Source organism: Jaculus jaculus, chromosome 1 (genome assembly GCF_020740685.1).
Source record: "Jaculus jaculus isolate mJacJac1 chromosome 1, mJacJac1.mat.Y.cur, whole genome shotgun sequence".
Taxonomy (NCBI): Eukaryota; Metazoa; Chordata; class Mammalia; order Rodentia; family Dipodidae; genus Jaculus; species Jaculus jaculus.
Genome location: NC_059102.1, coordinates 237,322,745 through 237,334,806, shown reverse-complemented (window position 1 = coordinate 237,334,806; position 12,062 = coordinate 237,322,745). Strand labels below are relative to the sequence as shown.

At 34.6% G+C, this 12,062-nt stretch overlaps 1 protein-coding gene across 14 annotated transcripts in view; it reads right to left on the bottom strand.

Moving 5' to 3' along the window:
• The window catches only part of Chd9 (chromodomain helicase DNA binding protein 9), a 268,879-nt gene that overhangs the window by 112,996 nt on the left and 143,821 nt on the right, over window positions 1–12,062 (bottom strand). For 13 of the 14 annotated variants that reach the window (XM_045161271.1, XM_045161280.1, XM_045161276.1 and 10 more), the window contains 5 exons: window positions 9,212–9,323; window positions 4,291–4,437; window positions 2,862–2,930; window positions 2,726–2,781; window positions 1,526–1,643 (listed from right to left, as the gene is read on the bottom strand). In XM_045161271.1, the coding sequence (XP_045017206.1) occupies window positions 1,526–1,643; window positions 2,726–2,781; window positions 2,862–2,930; window positions 4,291–4,437; window positions 9,212–9,323 (502 nt within the window). Of the gene's footprint in view, window positions 1–1,525; window positions 1,644–2,725; window positions 2,782–2,861; window positions 2,931–4,290; window positions 4,438–8,453; window positions 8,510–9,211; window positions 9,324–12,062 lie in introns of those variants that run through there. The other variant, XM_045161319.1, reaches the window with a different exon arrangement.

Here is a 12,062-nt window from a genome sequence, read left to right as displayed (position 1 = left end):
ACCACCTTGTTCATCTGGAAAACGTGGGTCCTGGGAAATCGAACCTGGGTCCTTTAGCTTTACAGGCAAACAAACGCCTTAACTGTTAAGCCATCCCTCCATCCTGACTGTACTATTTCTATGTAGAAGAATATTTATTTTTAGAAAACAAATACTGAAGCATTTGTAACTTATGTTCCCGTGGGTCAGAAGAAAATTATGTGTATGACAGACACATTGAAAAGGACAATGACTGCAAATCATAAAGCAAGTATGTATGACAGAAGAGTAACATTTGGAACATCTAGTTAGGATATATGTTGATTTATTTATTTGCAAGGCAAACAAAAGATAGACAGACAGACAAAGAGAAAAAGAGATTGAGATGAGAATGGGTGCACCAGGGTCTTTAGCCACTGCTAACCAATTCCAAATGCATGCAAGCCACCCCAGGCTTGACTCCCTAGTACTATGTAAATCCAGATGCAGAAATTGGCACAATTATCTGGAGGACATTTGCAGCAGCAGGAGGCCCTGGCACAGCCAAGTTTGCCCTCACTCTCTAAAACAAACAAATATTTATACTTCTTAAAATATTTATTTATTTATGAGAGAGAGACAAAAAAAAAAAAAAGGTAGAGAGAGAATGGTCAGGCCACGGCCTCCAGCCACTGCAAATGAACTCCAGATTCATGCACCACCTTGTGCATCTGGCTTGCATGGGTCCTGGAGAATTGAACCGAGGTTCTTTGACTGTGCAGGCAAACACTTAAACTGGTAAGCCATCTCTCCAGCCCCAAATTTACATACTTTTTAATTAACAAGGCTAAGTGGTGGTGGTACACACCAATAATCCTAGCACTCCGGAAGATCAAAGCAAGATTGAGGCCATCTTGATCTATATAGTGAGTTCCAGGCTGTCAGGGTTACACACTGAGACCAGTTCTCAGAAATCAAACCAAAACAATGAGAGAGAAAAAGACGGGGAGGGAGAGACAGAGACAGACATCAGTTTATTTGGTAAGGCCTAGAAATTTTAATTTTTTCCCAATGATGTTTATATACCTATACCTAAGGCTCATGACAAATATGCAATATATTTCATGAACTGAAAATTTTGTGTTCCATTTATTTGCTACATTATCACTTTGTTTACTTGAAGAATATACTGACAAATTATTTGTGATTTTAACATGTCCACATTCAGCTGTAAGCAGTGAAATAAATGCTTACTAAAAATTCCAAATATTATTGGTCATTCTGATTAGTGTTCATATCTCATAAGTTTTCAATCTATTTTAGGGAAAAGACAAAATTCTCTATGTAAATAACATTTATATTCAAATATTAGCACTGGAAATGTAAGAGAATAATTTTATTATTTTGCTTTTTTGGTGCTGGGAATGTAACCCAAGACTTCATCCACACTAAGTACTCTAGCAAGCCACTCAACTATATCTATCCCCAGTCAAATACTTAATTTTTTTGATAAATAATGTCATATTATGCTCAAGTTCAACACACAATAGTCTTTTTTTTTCCTTACATCTGCCAAAAAATGTGCTCTCTGTGCTTGTCGTAATTTGAATCGTTTGATTTTCTGCTGTATCCTTTTATCTTTCAAAAGCTGTTGTTCTGTCGCCCATTCACAGTGAAGATAAGAGCTGAAAGTTTTACAAAAACAATATATTAGAAGGATACAGAAAACCATGCTTCCTAATATAGATTTGAATCATGATATGCAATACAAAATTATAATTTGAATTTTACACATCATTTAATCTCAATACATTTCACACAATTTCTAAAATAAAAGTCACTGTAATCCTTGTGTCCTAAGGAAATTGCAGACAAGGGGCCTACAACTGTCATACAGAAAAAGAATGATAAATTGACCTCATGTGTAAAAGTATGACAATGGTTTTTCCATGATCAGAAAACTAAACTGCATTAAAACCAATGAAATTTTCTTTCAAAGATTTAACTGAAGTAAGGAGAAAAGCTGGAAAATGTGTAAAATGATAAGTCAATTCTCCTATAGCTAGTGAATTCTTTGTTAATTCAATTATATTCAAGACAGAAATTTAAAAATTTGAAGTGAGGGCTGGAGAGATGGCTTACCGGTTAAGGCCTGCCTGTGAAGCCTAAGGACCCTGGCTCAAGGCTCAATTCCCCAGAACCCACATTAGCCAGATGCACAAGGGGATGCACCCTGGCTCAAGGCTCAATTCCCCAGAACCCACGTTAGCCAGATGCACAAGGGGATGCACATTTCTGGAGTTTGTTTGCAGTGGCTACAGGCTCTGGCATGCCCATTCTCTCTCATTTTATCTGCCTCTTTCTCTCTCTCTGTTGCTATCAAATAAATAGAATTAAACAAAAATTAAAAAAAAATTGAAGTGAAATAATCATATTGTATATATCTGATCTAATATCATTTGTTGCTTGTCAAAAGAATAAAATCTGAAAAGTTCAAATCAGAAAGGGGATGAATGCCTCTTATTATGAGCATATTTTATAGACATTCTTATAATTTGCTACTTATTATTTCCTAAAAAACTTCAATCCAAACAAGAAAGATTTTCAAGTAGATCCTTTTTAATGATTAAGTTCATCTTGCAATTAATTATAAGTATAATGTTTCATTAAGAATGGAGATAAAATAATTCTAACACAATATATTTACAAATTAAATACAGAATTTATATTTAAATACCACTATCTCATATTTAACTCAAGTACTTACTAATTTTTGTATTTCACAAAAAATTCTTCTGTGTCAATTATGACTCCAGATGGTATCTACAAACAATAAAATGAATATTTGTGACTCCAACAGGACACAGAATATAATGAAGAAGGTATACTGTACAGTTACTTACTTCCTTTTTTATAATTCTAGAAGACAGTATTTTGTCTACAATTGCAGCATCTTCCTCACTAGGATTCTCCTATGGCAAAAAGGGAAAATTATAATGGAATACATCCTGAAAATTCTTTCAGTTACAACTTTGTATGTTTATGAAAATATTAAAATCCAACAAACATTAATAGTTGATACACCACATATGAGCAGTATGCTCAATGTTATGAATGAAAAATAAATAAGCTGTTCTAATTGTTCTTATCAACATCACCATTTTTAAAATATATTCTATTTTATTTACTTATTCATTTCACAGAGAAAGAGGAAAAGGGAGGGAGGGAGAGAGACAGATAGAGAGAATGGGTGCACCAGTGCCTCCAGCCACTGCAAATGAACTCCAAACACATATGCCCCTTTGTGCATCTCGCTAATGTGGGACCTAGGGAATCGAACCTAAGTCCTTTGGCTTTGCAGGGAAATGCCTCAACCACTAAGTCATCCCTCCAGCACTGAAACAATGCTTTTTAATGTGCCAGACAATTATTCTTCTAGGTATTTTGCACATATCACCTAATTTGATCTACTATCATTTCAATTTCTCCACAACCATCATTATACCCATTAGGATGCTCAAATTTAAGACAGGATAAATACTTGTCCAAGGTTTCAGTTTATTCAGTCAGCAGATGGGTGTGTGGTTCACAATGCAAAAACAAAAAAGTAAAAGCAGGCATAAAGACACTGTGATAAGTGAGGTGTGGTGGTACACGCCTTTAATCCTAGTATTCAGGAGGTAAAGGTAGGAGGATTGCGGTGAGTTCAAGGCTACCCTGAGACTCCATAGTGAATTCCAGGTCAGCCTGGGCTAGAGTCAGACCCTATTTCAAAAAACAAAAACAAGAAAAAAGAAAAAAGAAAGAAGAAAAACAAAAACTGTGATGATTTCATAATAGAAGGGGAAAAATGATGGCATCAAAATAGAAGAAACAAGAGTAAGAAAGAAGGGATTCAGTGGGGGAGGGGGTTGGGAGGGGAAAAAGAGGGTAGTGGGAGGGGACTGTGATCATGGTATATTGTCTATATTTATGGACATTATAACAAAACATTTTTTTAATCTGTAGCGATAATTAGGAAACCAGGAGAGGTATGAACTCCTATTAAAGAATTTATATGGGGGCTGAAAAGATGGCTTAGTGGTTAAGGTGCTTGCGTGCAAACCCAACAGACCCAGGTTCAACTCCCCAGGAACCAAATAAGCCAGAAACACAAGGTGGCATCTGTGTCTGGAGTTTATTTGGAGCAGCTGGAGTCCCTGGCACACCCATTCTATCTGCCTCTTCCTCTCTCATATAAATGAATAAAAATTAAAACAATTAAAAAGAATTTATGTTCGTTAATAAGTACATACACACACAGACACACATACGTATGTATGTATATCTTACCACAAATAACTGTAAAGGCTGTTCACCAGGTAAAGGAGCTGAGTTCTTTTTTATTTTTATAGAGCCTTTAGCTTCTTCTTCAGATTGTTTCCCTTCTGCATCTTCTGCATATTTTTTTCTTTTAATTTGTCGATTAGATCTTCTTTTCTGTAATGAATCACATGAATCTGATTTATAAAGATTATTTGAGAAGTAGTTTGAAAGATTCTAAAAATATTACTCTTTGTGATCTCTTAGACAAAAATATCAAAACTGTATTCAACACTTATCCCTCTTCTTTCTGATTAAGGGAAGACATTTTCATTTGCCCATTCCCACAGTTTTACAATATTCCTAAAGTTGTACTTTCCACAAATTTTCAAATATGAAAGAACAGTAATACTTTTATTTTTCTTTAGCAATTTTTTAAGGAGGAAAAGATCTGTTTGTTTATTTGTTTATTTATTTTCAGGGTAGAAAGTCTAGCCCAGGCTGACTGGATGTAGTCTCACTATGTAGTCTCAGGCGGGTCCAAACTCATACTGATCCTCCTACCTCTGCCTCCCAAGTGCTGGGATTAAAGGCATGTGCCACCACACCCAGCAACATGTGTTTTTTTAATATTAAAAATACAGTTTTAAGAAACTATTACAATGGTTGAAAGATTAACTGCTTTATTTAACCAAAATTTTACTCATAGAGCAATATGTCTTAATTATAAGTAACTTTACATTTTTTGCCCCAAAACCCAACAAGCATAGTAAATGATTATCTGTCAAACAATTAATTTGGGGTATAAATTTGGAAGAAATTAAGGATTTTTCAAAATATATAAGGTATGCTTAAGGTAGATTAAAATAATAAGGTTAGGGTCTTAGAAGAAATGAATAAAACATTTAAATAAAAAGAAAAATATGTCTCACTAACTTTACTAGTTTTCTTGAAAATCAAAAAGAACATCCCAACATATAAAAAGTCTCTTTTGGGCTGGAGAGATGGCTTAGCAGTTAAGGCATTTGACTGTGAAGCCTAAGGACCCAGGCTTGATTCTCCAGGTACCACATAAGCCAGATGCACATGGTGGCACATGCGTCTGGTGTTTGTTTGCAGTGGCTAGAGACCCTAGCGAGCCCATTCTCATTCTCTTTTTTTCCCTTTCTCTGTCTCAATAAATAAATAAAAGTAAATCTTTTTTTAAAAATTTAAAAAGAATTTTATATAGTAACATGATTTTTAAATACCATATGTAATTCTAAATCAGGAACCAAATATAAATGGCATTACTTACCTCCCTAAATATCTAATATATGTTTTGAAAGTTTCCTATGTCAAGGACAATTTTTTCAAAATATATGTGTGTTTTGATGTTCTTATTAGACTAATTGCAAGTTCATATCGGTGTGAAAATCCAAAGGGATATTTTAGTTGCTTTTACTTCTATAAACCTCTTAGGGATGGAAACATCTTAGCCAACTGTCTGTTCAATACAAAATAAATCTGCCAGCTGGGTGGGGTGGCACACACCTTTAATCCCAGCACTTGGGAGGCAGAGGTAGGAGGATTGCCATGAGTTCAAGGCCACCCTGAGATGACAGAGTTAATTCCAGGTCAGCCTGGACCAGAGTGAGACCCTACCTTAAAAAACCAAAAATTAAAAATAAATAAATAAATAAATAAATCTGCCCCTTCTCCCTTTGTCTATTACACTTTCTTTAAATTCTGAGTCATTCTTCCGATACTTCACAGAAATGGAATTAGCAAAATAACCCACGTGTGCTTCCTCTGGTTCGTGCCAGTGTCATGTAGGTGACAGCTTTGTCATCATTTTCACAGCCATAACAAAATTAGCTTAATGTGTGTGGCCTTGCAATGGCAAACTGTTATTTGTATCTACTAAATTTATGTAGTTGCCTTCATTATACACCTCTGTCCCTGTCTCCCATGAGAAGTCTAATATTGGCCAAAAAAAAAAGGCAATAAATTGTAAGAGATGTAGATGACAATTCTAGGCCGTTTTAGGATGGGTCATCCTCTGCTTATACTCTTTTTGTTAGAGGTGGGGGTGGGCTTACTGGGGGGTCAATCACATGGTAGACAAGTTCTCTACTACTGAGCTACAACCCTCAGTCCAAAATAACTTCTTTGTTTCATTTGTCTGTTTTTTGGTAGGTAACCATCTACTAAGCATGAACATACTGACATTTTCAAACATCAACGTAATACTTTTGTTAATGCAGAAGACAGGAAGGTAACATTTAATTATAATAAAAGGACTATAAGGAACCCAATTTGTCCATGTGTTTTGAAAAAACACATGAAATATGGGTTCCTAAAGGGAAAATCCTATGCATCTAGACAAAATGAATGTGTTTACAAGTCTATGATGACCATCATACAGATCTTAATGTTCAATTAGGGATGTAGCTCAGTGGTACAGTTTTTGCCTAGCATACTAAAGGTCTTGGGTTCAATCCCTGAGCTCTGAAAAACAAAACAAAAAAAGAGAGAGAGAGAGAAATAATAATCCACAGATGTTAATCTTCAAGAATATTTTACAGTAAAAATCAACTGTGACATTTATTAAAACAAAAGCATGTATTATCAAAGTCTCTCTATGATTGCCTTGTAAATAATGAAATTTGAGAATAATTTAATGCAGAAGATTCTGTTAGATGTTTTCACCTATCTTACAGTTTCTTTTTTGGTCACATTAGTACCTTAAGATGCCTCAAATATCTTGAGTAAAAAGTAAATGCATGGCATGGTAAGTTTTTTCATACTCACAACAGTATACCTTTTGACAAATCAGAATGAGCACTACTTATTATAAGCTTTTTTTTTATCATAAGAATACTTTATCAGCCTAACTGCTTAATATAAATGTCTATGAATTAGGTAACAGTGGATGATTTGATCCTAAATTATATTCCAGTAGATTTAATAGTACTACTTTAGGCAAAACCAAATAATGTCTCATTCTACTCAATTATCTTTATCTAACATACATCTTTCTCTAATTTAAAAATATAAAAACTAATCTGGATAACATACAATATATAAAAATCCACTTGTAATATGCTTTCTTTTCTGCCTCTCTTTACAATGTTTCAAAATACCATTTATCCTCTTACATCTTAAAGGCTTAAGCAAATTAGCTCATAGCACTTTGCCTATGGAAATCAAAGAATTATACTTTATGTGACTAGTATTTTGTTATTGTATCATTTGTTTCCTATAAATATCCTAATATAATATGATGCAGGGGAACAAAAAAAAAAGACATTTAGGGGCTGGGGAGATGGCTCAGTGATTAAACGCCTTTGCTTGCAAAGTCTGCAAACCCAGGTGATTCCCCAACATCCAAGTAAAGCCAGATGTATGTACAAAGTGGTGCATGCATCTGGAGTTCATTTACAGAAGACGCCCTAAGACACCTATTCTTTCATTCTTTCCTCTCTCTCTCTCTCGTTGACAAATAAATGAAGAAAAATATTTTCTTAAAAAATCAGGTTTCAAACTAGGCATGGTGGTACACACTTGTATAACTCTAACACTCAAAAAACTGAGGTAGGAGGAGAACTAAAGGTTTGAAGCCAGCCTAGGGCTCCACAGTGAATTCCAGGTAAACCTGGACAAGCCTTAAGGAAAAAAAAAATAATAATAATAAGTATAAATAAATAAATAAAATATTTAGGGTCTAAATACAGTCTAACAGCTTAAGTTCTCTCGATTAAGGTTAAATATTTAAAAAAATATATCAAATACCACATTCACAGTTCTACATTTCCCAATTCCAAAATTTAATTCATTTTTAAAACTTCAAATCTTGAGAATCCACTGTTGTTACTGAAACCTACATAAAAATTTCCATGTCTATGACACAGATCAAATCCATATCATAATATAGATTTGCACTTATCAGAAAACGACCCCCCTTTTGTTTTGCTAAAATAACATACTTGTCAAAGCAACCTAACACAATAGTGAAAGGTAGGTAAAAATATATATTTGGAACTATAGTACCATTTCACTGGTAATTACAAAATGGAAAAATGGCCAGCATTATTCTAATGAAAACTAAAATTTCTCATTGTGAATAAGTAAAATATAAATGTGCCTAAGGATAGCATATGAAGAAAAAAGGCAGGCCATATAATATCAAGAGCTTCAATCACTGCCCTTACCTCAACTCTTGCAGCAGCCCAGGAGCCGTGAGCCACTACTCCCATTGGATAAGAAGCTGCATAAGGAAGAAGAAAGGCCATTCAGGGGCTTTCTGGCCCCATAATTCAACAATTGCCACCACCCCTATGGCCTACAGTAGTATTTTATATATTATAAAGCAGAGGGTGGCCTGAATTATTATGACCTTCCCTATATTTTTTAACTTCATAGGATTATTTTGGATATCCATCTAGTTTTTTAAAGGGAAAATGTACAATATGTATCTCTACATTAGAGAATTTTTAAATCACCAGTTGTCTTTTCTTCAACATAAGCAGACAAAAAGAATTCTCTCTCGGGATGATTCAATCCACTTATTCTGTAATTTACATATGATTTTAAAAGTTGGTAACTCTACCTGTGTTTATTCAAAGCACTCAATAATTCCAAGATATCACTAGATATCTCTACATGTTAAAAGTCACCAAGGACTTATTATTATTTAACCCCTCAGTTTCAGTATCATTACTGAAAAATAAGGGGTTTAGAGAGAATTTATAAATTTCCTCTCATATTAAATATTCAATGGTAATACTGCTAGAAAGGATATTATATTATAATAATGCTTCCTTATTAGAACTACTATACAATAAAATGTACTTTTCCTACTAAGCTACAATGTAGATATCCATGAGGCAACATTATGCTACCTAAACAATTCTAACAGTGCTTCATTTCTCAGGAAAAAACAAAAAAACCTAAAAAACATAATACTCACTTGAGAGTCTTGATCTTTGAACGTCTGTTGTGGCATCTGCTCTGCATCAGATATTTCATCAGAAGATTCATTCTTTCTTTTTTGTTTCTTACTCAATGTAATAATAAGCTTGCTGTTTCAAGAAGAAAAGAATAAACATTAAGAATTCTGCATTTGTCTTTTTTTGGTCAAGTTAAGATTACCATAATAAACTTTCTTCTATTTTGTATCATATGCATGTACAACCAAAGAGAATTATTATCCTGAAAATCCATCATGACACTTTCAAAACACAAGCTATTCCAACAAATCAATACTGCAAGTAATGTTATTTCTAAATACAGGAAGGAAGTCAAGCTGAAGTACTTGCTTTTTTTTTAGGTTCAGGATGGACTTTTCATGGGAAAATTTTAAAGTAATATGTTTCACAGATTTGGAATGAGTTACTTTTGGACCTTTTTCTTTCTTCCTCTTATTAGAATGCCACTTGTGGGACTGAAAACATGACTCAACATTTCAAAATGCCTGTTTGGAAAGCCCAATAGCACAAGTTTGATTCCCCAGTAAAGCCAGATGCAGAAAGTGGCACATGGGTCTCAAATTCATCTGTCCTGGCAGGAGGCCCTGGTATATCACTTTCTCTGTCTCTCTCAAATAAATAAATAAATAAATAATATACTTTTGAAATGTCATTTGTTAAAAAAAAAAAAAAAAAAGATAACCCTACCTTGGGCTGGAGAGATGGCTTAGTGGTAAAGGCGCTGCCTGCAAACCAAAGGACCCAGGTTTGATTCCGCAGGACCCACATAAGCCAGATGTACATGTACATGGAGTTCATTTGCAGTGGCTGAAGGCCCTGGCGTGCCCATTTATTCACTCTATCTCTCTCTCCCTTCCTATTTCTCACCTCTCAAATAAAACATTTAAAACCGTACCTTTTTCTACCTGACATTAATTCCTCCTTTAATTCAGACAATTTAACAATCAGATGTTCTGTAATATTTTAATTTTAGGTTATGTCTTATCTTACTCATATACAACTAGCAGTAAGAAGTATTACTTTTATTTTCTTTTTGCATGTGTGTAGTGTGTGCAGATGTGTGGCACCCATATGCCTACTTATAGAGGGTAGAGAACTTTTTCCCTTTTTTGTTAATGTGTGAAGTATGCCTGGTGTATTGCACTTCCGTGTTTTGAGTGTCGTGTGCAGCCAGTTTTGGCAGCGCACACTTTTAATCCCAACACTTGGGAGGCCAAGGTAGGAGAACTGCTGTGAGTTCGAGGCCACCCTGAGGTTACAGAATGAATGAATTCCAGGTTTGCCTGAACTAGAGCAAGCCTGTACCTCAAAAAATTAAACAACAAAAACAACAATATGTGTACAGATGTGTGACAGCCCATGTGTCTACCTCCATCAATCATTTGCATTTTTCCTTTGAGACAGAGTCTATCTCACTGATTATGTAGCTTGCAATTTTTGTGAGCCCCAACAATTTACTGCTTCCCACAGAAATGGTGTTATAAGTATGTGTAACCAGACCGAGCTCTTTATATGGATACTGGGGCACTGAACTCAGACAATCTCAGACCCCTTCAAGTCCTCATGCTTTCACAGAAGTGCTCTTACATCTGAGTCACCTCTTCAGCCCCTACCATGATATTCTTAGAATGTGTCAGTATATTTGTATATGCTTATGATTTAATAGTTACATGCATAATATGCATATCTAAACTAAAAAAACTGCTTTTTATCTTGAGATAAATACAAGGTTACCAGAACCATTATTTGCCTCAACACAACCATTATTATTCAAGCACCATATCAATTATAAACCAAGTTAGTTATTAACAAGCAAAACTTAATTTTAAATATCTAACTCCCAAAATGAAAACACCCCAAATATTTTCACATAGGACATATGAAAAATGTTAGAATTCTTTCAACATTTATTTACTAATCTGGGATAATTTGGAGGCTCAAAGACTTGGACATAAAATCTACCACTCATCTATCTGTGAAACACTAGGTAAATTATTTAACCTCTTTTTGTCTTCATTTCTCTGTCTAGAAAAGGGTATTAAAATAGCTTCCTCCTTTGTTCTTGAGAATTAAGTAGCTTAACATATGTGTTATGGTCTTGAATTTCTCCCAAGGATCATGCACTGAAAGGCTTGGTCCTCATCTGATGGCATTATTAGGATATGGTGAAACTTTTAGGAGGTGGAATAGATTTCAGTTCTGTCAGTAAGAATGTACCCTTAGAAGAGGTATTGAGACCCTGGTCTCTTCCTGTTTCCCAGCTTCTGTAAGGTTGGCAGCTTCTTCTGTTATTACTCACAGCCATGATGTTCTACCTTGATACTAACCAAAGCAAACAACGAACCAAAGAAACAATTATCATGAACTGGAAGCTTTGAAATCATGAGCCAAAATAAATCTTCAATAAGCTGTTTGTTACCTTGGGTATTTTATCATGCAATGGAAAGCTAATACACTGTGTAAATGTTTAGCATAATCTTGACTCAGCAATTTCTCAACTAATAGAAAACAAATTATTGGATCAGCCACTTTCCCAAGCTCTAGGAATTGAATATACAATTACACTATTTAACCTTAAAGTATCATAGTTGATTAAATGATAACCACTGCTAAGATCCTAAATTGGCAGTTAGCATAGGAATATATGCAATTCTGTTTATGGAAGACTAAGAGAGGAATTACAGAAAACCTAAAATTTGAGTTATCAACAGAATGATTAAAAGGAGTTTAGCAGGTGGCAAAAGAGCTATGGTACATTCCAGGCAGTGAGATACCATAGAAAAAGTGAAATCAACATGTAGAGGTAACAGCATAACAACAACAACAAAAACA